Raw genomic sequence first — 13,059 nt, forward strand, 5'->3', positions numbered from 1 at the left:
AAGGGAAATGGGGCCAGTTTTCTCTCTCTTGTCGCAGTCTTCCCATGAAAAATGCAATGACTGAGAGGAGTTTGCAGAAAGCCTGTTGATGTAGTTTTTATGAGCGTTGTGCTTTGTCTCTAGCTCTGATATCATTATTGCTGTGCTGTGTAGCAGTGCTTTGCCCCCAATCTGCTTTGCTGCCTGACAGACCAGAGCATTTACCATTTGCATCTTCTCTAAAAATGATTTAAAGGTCGAGCTCTTCCCTAGACTGAGTTCAGGAGAGGCAGCGTGTAACAAATTCACTGTATGTGCTTAGTGCTTGGGGCCAGGCATCTTGTGAGGACAGGATTGAGCTTATCTGTGATGTTCCCCGTGGGTACTTAACCTACTTTTCTTTTTATTCATTCATGGGATGTGAGCACTGCTGGCAAGACCAACATCATAATTAGTCAAATCTCCCACAGGTAGATATGTAACTTGAGTGAGTTACAGGAAGGTGCCTGGCACTCTTAGAACTGCAGCCAGAGTCAGTACCCTCAACAGAGGAGTGTATAAACTGGAGAGCAGGAAGAGGAAACACAACAAAACCAAATAACAGACTCTCACTTGAAATAGTTTTTTTTAGGTAGCACTCAAGGTAATTTAAAATTCCACATGCTTTTCTATCCCAGAATGAATTCAACAGCAAAGTGCAAAAAAAAGCATGACTCACAACCCATTTCTTGTAAAGAGGGAAATGAAACTTGGCATTAGTATTAGCTGAACTCCAGGGTCAGGACAAACACTGGCGCTAGTCTGAAGGATTTTATCGCATTGCTGCCTGCCAATTCTAATCTTTCATGCATACAACACGAACCTCCCTATTTTTGTGTTTCAGTCTTTTTTGAAGGATTATTCAGAATTGTGTAATATCTCCTCCAGCTTCATTTCCTCACTAAACTTTCAGACAGCGATCAAGGTAAGATCTAGCAAACTCTAACGTTTCAATATTTCAGTAAATATAATTTTATACAAATGCTGCTAGTTTGAAATGTTCGTCAGTGTTTAGATGTCTGTGGGATACATCTGGGAATCCAGAGTTAACTGTTTAGTGAGAGATTTGGAGACAATTAATTTTATCAATAGGACAGTGTTGGATAAGGTATTGTTCAGAATCTTTGTTCCTGAAATTTTCATCTTTTGTTGTGCATGTGGGCTTAAACTCTTCCTGTAATAAAATATTTATAAAAACTTTACAACCTGAAACTTGTTGCAAAAATGTCTATTCCTCACACCGAAGAAACTGATCTCAAATTTGGAATTGTCCAATATTTTCTTTCAGACAGTTTTTATCTTCACCTTATTGCTGACTTCATTTTAATCTCCTTGCTCCTGTCCTGGGTTGGAAAAGACGAGGATCTTGTGCAGTGCGATGGTTCCACTAATGCAAAAGCTCTGCAGTATATCAACCAAATGGCCATTCTTCATGCATGAGTAGCAATACTGAGTGAAAACAGGCTGTATGACTGTGGGAGGCTTCAGAGCTTCACCCTGGCCACATTCATGTCTGCATATTTGCTCATTCCTGCACTGGGAACGAACAGTGATTGGAAATTGATATGCTGCCTGATTTCCCTCTGACGAGCCCGGGGCACTGAGATCCAATGCAGAATCGCACTGCTACTCCCACTCTAAGCACCAAGGGCATCATGGCTACCCGACCCGAACCCGACTAGGCCTGACTACGTGTCAGGTTTTGGCCGGGTCGAGTCGAAATTCCGAGTCCAGCATTCGGGCTCGGGTGGAGTCGGGCTGGACGGTGCTGCTTCCGGGAAGCCATGGGATCTGGCTCACCTATGATTCCCCACAATTCCATCTGCAGGAACGGATGAAGGATATTCGGTGTTGGGTTGGGTCGGCCGGGCGTGAAAAAAAATTAAAGGACTTGGACTCGGGTTGGATTTGGGTTGACTGTGGTAGGGTTGGGCCCGGGTCGGGTTTTAATTTTATACTCGAGCCAGGCTTTATCATGGGCTGTGCAACATGCTGGTCTATGTGTCTCAGGTTGTGCCATTGGGTCACTGGGACACTCCAGGGTACAGCATGTAAAGGAGAACTGGGCAGGCAGAATAAGAGGCATTCAGTCAGTGTAGTCTATTGCAGATGTGCAGTTCTCCTCACCCAGTTTCCCTCTGTGAGCTTGGCTGAAGAGCTGCTTCACACTCAAGCTCCTAGCAGAAGTATCTACCCCTTTGCCACTTTACCAATTCCATTTTGAAGGAGAACAGTGGGTTCCATGTAACTGACATTTCATTGTTGTCTCTGTGCTTCTCTGATAAGAGAGGGAGTCCATGCTATGATAATCACCATTACATGGCAGGATGGGGAGATGGTGGTGTTGTAGTAATGTCACTGAATTAGTAATTGAGAGACCCAGGTTAATGTCCTGGGGGGCAGGGGTTCAAATCCCACCATGGCAGCTGGTGCAATCTAAATTCAATAAATTAATTAATATTAAAAAGTCTGGAATTGAAATCTAGTTTCAGTGATGGTGCCATGAAACTATCATCGTTTGTCATAAAACCCCATCTGGTTGACATTATGGAAGGAAATCTGCCATCCTTACCTGGTCTGGCCTACATGTGACTCCAGACCCACAGCAATGTGGTTGACTCTTAATTGCCCTCTGAAATGGCCTAGCAAGCCATTCAGTTGTCAAGGGCAATTAGGGATGGGCAATAAATGTTGGCCTTGCTGGTGATGCCCACAAGCCATGTAAGAATAAAGGGTGATGATTTCATGTGTCGGTGGGCACAGGACAATTAAAATAATGCAGTCCACTGACCCAGCCTGATCCCACTGTCTTTCTGACATGTCCCAATTTTTTCTGCAGGCGAGAAAGACACCTGCAGGAACAAAACGCGCTCCTGGTTTAAATATGCAGATTGGGTCAATGATGTTATCAGGGCCTGATCGGTAATTTCAATCTGAGGCCTGAGCAGGGGTGGGGAGAGGGGGCCGTATTGACCACAACCCACCAACCCACACCACCCCGGGCAAAACATGGAGCTGAATCCTGGGCTGGACTCACTGGGAGCCAGATTCTGGGCTGGACTTGCTGGGAGACGGATTCTGGGCCTGATTCCCCGGGAACCAGATCCTGAGCTGGGCACTGAGTTTTAAAGTTGTATTTCGAGTTCCCTTGTGCGGCAGGAGCGGGAAGATGTCAAGTCAGCATCCTATTCATGAGTCCTGTCTGGCCACCCATATATATGAGGGCCCCTATTTTCCACTGGAATGCAATCTGCAATCCAACTGCCATGAATCATCTACATCAGGTGATGCTGTGAATCCCATCCCAACATCCTTGGTCATGAACCTATTATCTCAAGGGTATTACTGAGGGAGGGTCCCTTGTACATAGGGTATACTGCAGAGAAGTGCCCAGATCACACAGGAGAAAACAAAAATACACATGCCAAGGCACAAGCATGGCAACACATCACTATTTGAGAATGTGAAGATGTGTACTCTGGATTGCACTGCTTTGTATGACTGGTTGAATATCTGTGACACTGGTGACACCATTGAGATAGCAATGGTTCATGGGTTTTCTACATCTTCTCAAAGAGTTTGCAAGCATTTTTTTTTCACGAGGATGGTGCACCTTGAAATACTGAATGCTTTGTTACAACTGTTTCCATGCACTAATTTCATTCTTTAGAGATTTACTGTTCGTCACTGTAACTGTTGGAGTTTGTATAATTACCTGCAAGGTGCATCTTAATGTTTTTATCGAGAAGGAATCCAAGATTCAAGAAAGATTGAAACTCCCGTCAATGATGAAGCGGTTTCAACATTTCTTCAGATTCTCCAGTGACATTCACCATTATAATATGCTTGGAAATAGTATATTTTTCTAGTAGACTGTACAGAACAAAATAAATAACTGACAATGTTTGCTTCAAACACTGGACAGTGAGCTCTAGTAATAGATATATATATATATTATTTTTACAGCGTAGTCTGACATGGCAATGTCACATCAAATGAACCATGTGGGACTGGTGCTACTCTTGTTGGTGGTGGCGTCATCAGCTCAAGATACTTGTCTGGCCTCTTCTGGTATTCACGGGTCCCCTGGCATGCCTGGAATGCCTGGGGCACTGGGCGACAATGGCAGAGATGGAGCACCTGGGAGGAAAGGAAAGACAGGTAATTCACAGAAATTCAGGTTTCCAGACCTCACACAGTCAAACTGTGATTACTGGAGAACATAAAACACTCCTACAAGGGCAGCTCATCAGGAATGTGTGATCTGTGAGTGTTGTCTGAAATTCATGGCCATAAAGATGTCTCAACTAAGAGTAAATGGGATGTGATATCTTGGGCTTGAGGGGCCTCCAGTGGTGGTAATGGCCACTGACTGCTGTCTAGAACCTGGACCCAGAGCATTTCCAGCCTGCAGATCTCCATAGGAGCTTGCAGCTTGTCCCTCTCAGAGTTTCCTGCTGGGCACCTGCTCAGCGCATCTACTGACCATGAGCTGGAAAGTGCCAGTTTGCACCTGTTCTAGGCACAAAGACCCTGCCCATCCCAACATCCTCCTGAGATCCACAAAGAATCCCTGGGCAAAGGAAAAGGGGAGAGCCACCGGTATGAGTCGTTTCCCCCTTCTCCTTATCTCTATACTCAGGAACTAATCGCTTCCCAGCAAACCAGTAGCAAACTGGTCCCATTAGTGTAAACCCGATGCCCAGGCCCAACCCTGCCTGGAGCTTGGCTGTTTATTCTGAACATTTAGAAATGTGACTTTCAGGTGTCAAAGTGTAATAAAGCATGAATCAGAAGTATGATTCCAGTCATCAACTATAAGACATGTGCTGTTGACAGGTCCCTCTGGATCAACTGGTCTGACTGGTCATAAAGGACATAAGGGTGAGCAAGGCTTCGAGGGCACAACTGGAAAAGTGGGACCTGATGGTGAAACAGGAGAAAAAGGAGAAAAGGGTTCAATGGGGGAAAAGGGTGAAAAAGGAGAGGTTGGAGACCATACGAGTACCCTGAAGTCAGCCTTTTCCATGGCTAGGAGCACAAGTAACAGCCCCAGAAAAAACGAAGTAATAAAGTTTGATAAACTGATAACCAATGAACAAAGAAGTTATTCATCAAGATCAGGAAAATTCCAGTGTCAGATACCAGGCTTGTATTACTTTACATATCATGCAACCTCCAAGGGGAGTCTCTGTGTCAACATAATGCACAATAGAGAAAAGATCGTTGGTTTCTGTGATCTGGTGCACTATGTGTTCCAGGTCAGTTCGGGGGGCGTCGTCCTTAAACTGCAGCAAGACGATGAAATCCATCTTCAAACGACAGATTCTAATTCGATGTTGGGAGTGGAGGGAGCTGACAGTGTCTTCAGTGGGTTCCTTATATTCCCAGATTAAAACACCAACTGGAAGATGACATAGCATCAAGTTGTGTCTATAGTTGAGCTGTTAGTCTTGTATTGAAAAACCAAGGTTTTGAAATGGCACCATAAGACACCAGTATACACCTAACACATACGTCTGAAATACCTCTATGCTTATTTTAATAAGGATGTTAACCCATTTCAAATAAAAAGGTTAATGAGTTTGGCAAAGGGAGATTTCAGACCAATGTGTCACTGTTTGTCGAATCTACTGTCTCCTATCCCATGGCACTGTATCAATGTCTCAGCAATTATTGAGACTGTCACAATTCTGCTTTATTTGATCTTTTATGTAGCTGCCCATTGTTATGATTTTAAAGAAAATGTATAATCCATCGAATTTTGAATTCACTGAAGATGGTCTATCACGCATGTCCGAATTTCACGTGTGTGCTCTCAGTGGATGTGTAGTCAGATAATTAAATCAATTTCACACGCAATTGCAGATCTCCATTTGCCTTTGAACATTGATAGATATAACTTTAATTCTGTAAGTGTAAAATGCATCAATTTCAGTATGTAAATTAGCAACGTTGCCTTAGCAATCAGTATCTAACAATGTATCAATTTAAAGAAACGTTTGGAAGCAGCCTGCTTCATGCATTCAGCTTGCAAATTGTTATGTAAACGAAGACTTCTGTATATGTTTTTAAAACTTAAATAAAGCTAATCACCTTATTTAATCCTGGATTACAAAGAATGTACAATAAATTTAAATAAAAATGCTACTGATATGGAAAGTGGTAAGTACGTGGAGGACAAGCTAGAAATGGATACAAACTGAGCAACAGCCCAAAATAACTGACACCTCAAGAACAACCTTGATTTCTAAGCTGATGAGACATGAAAACACATCGATACATGGGCTTTTTACCTTAAGCTGAGGATAAACATCATTGCTTCACCCTTCCTTTGTATTGGAGAAAAATAAAAACATGAGCAAGGACATTTTGGGGCTTGGTGGTGCCATTGGAGGTATGATGGGAGTAGGGGGACAGGAATTTGGGGTTGTATTTGTGTCCAATAGGTTTATATCTCTCTCTGGACCGATCGATGCATCCAACCGAGTGTGGGGGATGGGGTGGGTTGGGGCAAGTCTTCCCTCTGCCAGAGCCCAACTCCCATGTAACGTTACCTTTAGAGGCAGGACAGGCAAAATTCTGGGCTCCCTGGAATGCCACCTGTGGTTGACCAGCAGTACATTCACCGACCTGGAGCAGGCATACTTGGGCAGAAAGCTGTATCTCCAATACTCAGATAGAAGCATAAATAATGGAGGCACAAAATTGGTGATACTTTAATGGAAGAGTGATCTAGGAACCTTTTCCCTGAGAAAGATTGTGTTTTTAGTGTTAGCTGTAGCTCAGTTGGTAGCATTCTCCCCGCAGAGTCAGAAATTTCTGGGTTCAAGTTCCCCTTTCGGATAAGATGTTAAACCGTGGCCCTGTCTACAGGTGGATGTAAAAAATCCCATGGCACTATTTCAAAGAAGAGCAGGGGAGTTTGCCCCAGTGTCCTGACCAGTATTTATTCCTCAATAAACATCACAGAAATAAATGATTTGCACATTACCAGATTGCTGTTTGTGGGAGCGTGCTGTACACAAATTAACTGCTACATTTCCTACATTACAACAGGGACTACACTCACTGGCTGTGAAGCACTTTCAGACATCAGATAGTGATGAGCAGCGCTACAAAAATGCAAGTGCTTTTTTAACATTACAGCTGAAACTTTCTCATTAATTATACACTCCACAATTAATAGATTTTTATTCTAAAAAAGAATACAAATGGAAATTTTGATTTATCAACACAGCAATCAGAACATTACTTCCCCGATTGTTAATTCAGTGGCGACTCATTGAATTATGTCAGGCCCGGAAGGAGGCCATTCAGCCCACCGAGTCTATGCTAGCTCCCTGTAGAGCAACACAATCAGTCCCATTCCCCTGCTCTATCCCCATAGCACTGCAGGTTTATTTCCTTCACGTGCCCATCCAATTTCCTTTTAAAATCATTGGTCGTCTCTGCTTCCACCAACCTCATGAGCAGCAAGTTCCACTCATGGTGTAAAAACATTCTTCCTCACATGTCCACTGCAGCTCTTGCCCAAAACCTTAAATCTGTGTCCCCTAGTCCTTGTAACATCAGTTACTGGGAACAGTGTTTCCTTGTCTGCCTTATCCAAACCCGTCATAATCATGTACACTTCTATCAAATCCCCACTCAATCTCCTTTGCTCCAAGGACAACAACCCTGGCTTCTCCAAAATAACTTGTAGATAAAATCATCCATTCCTGGAACCATTCTGGTACATTTCCTTTTCGCCCTCATAAGAACTCTCACATTCTTCCTAAAGTGTAGTAATCAGAACTAGACGCTAGTAGTGGCCTAACCAGAGCTTCATAAAAAATCAGCACAACTTTCCTTTTTTGTACTCAATACCTCTATTTATGAAGCCCAAAATCCTATATGCTTAACTAACCACTCATTCAATATGTCCTGCCACCTTCATCCCCAGTTCCCTTTATCCCTGCAAACTCTTTAGAACTGTGCCATTAAGTCCATATTGCCCTCCCTATCTCTTCTGTCAAAATGCATAACCTCACACTTCTCTGAATTAAACTCCATCTGTCTCTTGTCTGGCCATTCTGGTTGCCTGTCTACGTCCTTGTTGCAGTCAATTGGCATCATCCTCCCTGTTTGCCAATCCTCCAAGTTTGGTATCATCAACAAATTTTGAGATTCTACTCTGTACTCCAATATCAAAGACATTGATATACATTGAAAAAAGCAGTGAACCTTGGGGAACACCACTGTCTACTATCCTCCAGTCTGAAAAATAACTGTTTACCATGACTTGGTGTTTTCTGTCCTTAAGCCATATTTTTATCCAAGCTGACACTGACCCTCCTATTCCATGGACTTCAATTTTGTTAACCATCCCATTGTATGGAATTTTGTCAAATGCTTTCTTAAAATCCATATGGACAACATCCTCTACATTCCCTTCATCAACATTCTCTGTTACTTCATCAAAAACTTCAATTGGATTAGTCAAGCATGACCTGCCTTTTACAAATCCGTGCTTGCTCTCCTGAATTGCTCCACTACAGTGTTTCCTGTCAGTCTTTGTTTACATTTTACCCTGGCTTGATCCTTTTTCACCCCATTGAACTTAGCCTTCTTCCAATTTAGATGTTTTGCTTTAGATTGTTCCTTGCTTTTCTGCATTACAAGTCTAAAGCTTATGATACGATGATCATTTTTGCTCGAGTGCTCTCCCACAGACACTTGGTCGACTTGGCCCACCTCACTCCCCAGCACCATATCCAGCAATGCCTCCATCAGTGTTGGGCTGAGAACATATTGCTCTCAGAAGTTGTCCTGAACACATTTCAGAAATTCCTCCCCCTCCTTACCCTTTACTCGAACATTATCCCAATCGATATTTATGTTATTAAAGTCCCCCAATATCATCACTCTATAATTCTTGCACATCTCTGTGATTTCCCTGCAGATTTGCTCCTCTATCTTCCTCTCACTATTTAGACACCTATACAATACCCCTGGTAGCCTGATCATACCTTTTTGCTTCTCAACTCGACCAAATCGATTCTATCCTTGTCCCCTCACGGACATCCTCTCTTTCCAACACTCAAATGTCTTCCCTAATCAGAACTGCCTCCCCATTTCCCTTTTTTCCCTTTCCTATCTTTTCTCAATGCTTTATACCCTTGAATATTAAACGTTAGTCCACATTTCCATTATTGCTGTTACATCATTTTCCCACACAGCTATTTGTGCTCGTAACTCGCCAAATGTTTTCACCGCACTTTATGAGTTTACAAACATGCATTGTAAACCATTCTTTATATTCCTTGTGATCTTTCTCAGTCCACTCCGATATAATATAGAACTACTCCCTCCTCTAGTACTGTTCAACAAACTCACTCCTTTATGCACCTTATTTCTCTTTTCTACTTCTATATGTTGGTGCCCATTCCCCTGCAAATTTAGTTTAAACCCTCCCCAGCTCCAATAATGAATTTCCCCACGAGAACATTGGTCCCAGATCTGTTCGTTTTGTGTCCTACCCCAGAACTAGTTCCAATGCTCAAGAATCTGAAGCTCTCCCTCCTGCCCCATGCCTCAAACCATGCATTGATCACCCCTTTCTTCCTCTTTCTACTGCATATGGCACTGGGAGAAATCCGATGATTACAACCTTCAAGATCCTACCTCTTAAATTCCTCCCTCGCTGCTGAAAATCTGACCATAGGACCTCAATACCTGCTCTCTCTCTATGTCATTTGTACCAATATTTAACACACCTCGTGGCTCCTTCCCTTCCCCCGGCAGAATATTCTCCTTGGTGTCCTTTACCCTGGCACCAGGGAGGCAACAACCATGCGAGACTCACAATGACAGTTACAGAAATGTCTGGCTGTCCCCCAAACTACAGAATCTCCTAAAACAACTGCATTGCTACTCTTTGCTGTTCCCTCCTGTACAGTCCCTAGCTCATTGGTTCCATGGTCTGAATTGCACTCTTTCAAGCTGTTGTCAATCCCTGCAGTCTCCAATGCTGAGTAGCACACACCCCGAAGACTCCTGTACTTCCTGCCTCTTCTTAATCTTCCGGTTGGCCACCCACATACTATCTTGAACTCCTACTGCCTTTGAGGTGGCCACCTCCTGGAGCATACAATCCAGGAAATGCTCTGCAGTGACTCCAGCTGCCCCTCAAGTTCGGAAATACTGAGCTCGAGCTGAATCAGCCGGTGACACTCCTGCACACGTGGTCCCCTAAGACACAGGAAGTGTTTTAAGTTCCCACATGGTTTAGGAATTGGAAGCAATGGGTCTCAGCTGCCCATCCATGGTCTAAAAAAACACCTCTATTCTCTCTTTTACAATCTACTTAGTACCTTGTAGAAACCATTAATTGTAATTAATCTCTCCAGATCTGCTCTGTGCTAATACTTACTGTGTCATTCCCAATAAAGGCATGTCCTATTCATAAATTTAAACATGGACTGTATTCAACATAGAATCTTCTGGAACTGAATTTTCTTTTTTAAATGAACCACAATGGACATTAAAAGGCTACCTAAAATGGTTGTCAAACATCAGATGACTTTTGCAATTTCGGCCCAACTCAGAAGTATCTCAAGCATCCATAAAGTTCCCATTTGAATGACCATGGGTGGAGTGCCTCCCTTGTATGGACACACCAATACAAAACCATGCGTGGAATTCACACCTCCTATTGTTTGTGGTCTTACCCAAAACGCCACATCTGTAAACTCCTAGACTCACTGTCTCCAAGCTTGAAACTTAACAAAGGGAGCTGTAAGAAAACAGTTAAATCATAAGTAGGTGCAAATGGCCACCATCCATCCTCATTGTGTAGCAAGGGCTTCAACCTTCATATCATTCTATTTGGACAATTGATCAGGTGGCCATCTAACAGAAATGAACCACAAATAACGAATCTTATTACTCCAAGCACCAGGGAGAAACTAATGGGTTTACAAACAACAGGTGCAGAGCAAGCAGACAAGGCAGGACAATCATACCTTTAAAGAACTGGAGGCTGTAACATCTGGAGGTCTTCAAGCCTGTTCCTTTTCAAGTCCACCAGTACAGAAAACTGACCTCCGTGTAACAACACTGCAAACAACTAACTTTGTGACCTGCTGAAACTCCACCTCTTCAAGAGAATCCTGCTACAACTTTAATATACAACTCCGGCTATCGAATCCACCCAACTACACTTCAGGAGTGAAAACACCTTCTCCACCGGGCCCACAACGCATGCCTTTTTCCCAAGACGAGCCGAAATCACATGACTTATGAACTATTCCTTTGGTTGTAATTGGTAAAAGTGCACTGTCCTCTTTAATGGCTTTCTTTCTCAAGTGTGTGTGTCTGTGAGGAGTGAGGGAGCGACATAGCGTTACACTTTCAGTGGGAATGTGTGAATAAAAATAATCCTCTTTATTTAAACCCATGCAAAGGGTGCTGCTGGTTATTCAAATTGGCCACACACTCAGGGATTAAGAAAAAAAAAACAAGCATCTTCCAGGTCAAAAACACACTGACTACAGACAACAAAGGGAAGGGAATTGGGGATTTAGTTCTCTCAAAAATCCTGTCTGTAACACTTCTTCTTTCTTTTTTCTTTCTTTCTTTTGGGCCTCCTTATCTCGAGAGACAATGGATACGCGCCTGGAGGTGGTCAGTGGTTTGTGAAGCAGCGCCTGGAGTGGCTATAAAGGCCAATTCTAGAGTGACAGGCTCTTCCACAGGTGCTGCAGAGAAATTTGTTTGTCGGGGCTGTTGCACAGTTGGCTCTCCCCTTGCGCCTCTGTCTTTTTTCCTGCCAACTACTAAGTCTCTTCGACTCGCCACATTTTATCCCTGTCTTTATGGCTGCCCGCCAGCTCTGGCGAATGCTGGCAACCGACTCCCACGACTTGTGATCAATGTCACAGGATTTCATGTCGCGTTTGCAGACGTCTTCAAAGCGGAGACATGGACGGCCGGTGGGTCTGATACCAGTGGCGAGCTTGCTGTACAATGTGTCTTTGGGGATCCTGCCATCTTCCATGCGGCAAACATGGCCAAGCCATCTCAAGCGCCGCTGACTCTGTAGTGTGTACAAGCTGGGGACGTTGGCCGCCTTGAGGACTTCTGTGTTGGAGATACGATCCTGCCACCTGATGCCAAGTATTCTCCGGAGGCAGCGAAGATGGAATGAATTGAGACGTCGCTCTTGGCTGGCATACGTTGTCCAGGCCTCGCTGCCATTGAGCAAGGTACTGAGGACACAAGCCTGATACACTCGGACTTTTGTGTTCCGTGTCAGTGCGCCATTTGCCCACACTCTCTTGGCCGGTCTGTAACAACTGTTATACTTAACCCACATACAGTCCTCTTCTCCTGATTCCAGAGGAATCTACTCCCTTCAGAGCAATTCATACACATACTGTACCCCATCCAACTCCCCCACCACACACACTGTACCCCATCCAACACCCCACCCTTTCACACACACACTGTACCCCATCCAACTCCCACCCTTTCACACACACACTGTACCCCATCCAACTCCCACTCTTTCACACACACACTGTACCCCATCCAACTCCCACTCTTTCACACACACACTGTACCCCATCCAACTCCCCCACCACACACACTGTACCCCATCCAACTCCCACTCTTTCACACACACACTGTACCCCATCCAACTCCCCACCCTTTCATGCACACACTGTACCCCATCCAACTCCCCACCCTTTCACGCACACACTGTACCCCATCCAACTCCCCACCCTTTCACACACACACTGTACCCTATCCAACTCCCCACCCTTTCATACACACACTGTACCCCATCCAACTCCCCACCCTTTCACACACACACTGTACCCCATCCAACTCCCCCACCACACACACTGTACCCCATCCAACTCCCACCCTTTCACACACACACTGGACCCCATCCAACTCCCCACCCTTTCATACACACACTGTACCCCATCCAACTCCCCACCCTTTCATACACACACTGTACCCCATCCAACTCCCCACCCTTTCATACACACA

The 13,059-nt window shown here is 44.1% G+C and overlaps 1 protein-coding gene across 1 annotated transcript; it reads left to right on the forward strand.

Moving 5' to 3' along the window:
* Positions 1–780: 780 nt before the first annotated feature.
* Positions 781–6,123, forward strand: LOC137352275 (complement C1q subcomponent subunit B-like). The gene is made up of 3 exons (XM_068017574.1): positions 781–943; positions 3,985–4,179; positions 4,858–6,123. The coding sequence occupies exons 2-3, from the start codon at positions 3,996–3,998 to the stop codon at positions 5,412–5,414; spliced, it is 741 nt and encodes a 246-aa protein (XP_067873675.1). The 5' UTR covers positions 781–943; positions 3,985–3,995; the 3' UTR covers positions 5,415–6,123.
* Positions 6,124–13,059: the final 6,936 nt, after the last annotated feature.

This window comes from Heterodontus francisci, chromosome 37, assembly GCF_036365525.1.
Source record: "Heterodontus francisci isolate sHetFra1 chromosome 37, sHetFra1.hap1, whole genome shotgun sequence".
NCBI classification, from domain to species: domain Eukaryota; kingdom Metazoa; phylum Chordata; class Chondrichthyes; order Heterodontiformes; family Heterodontidae; genus Heterodontus; species Heterodontus francisci.

Excerpts from the sequence above, each read along its gene's own strand:
- LOC137352275 (XM_068017574.1), top strand. The coding sequence starts at position 3,996 with ATGGCAATGTCACATCAAATGAACCATGTGGGACTGGTGCTACTCTTG. Across the intron at positions 4,180-4,857 it reads TGGGAGGAAAGGAAAGACAG|GTCCCTCTGGATCAACTGGT; the intron begins GTAATTCACAGA and ends TGCTGTTGACAG.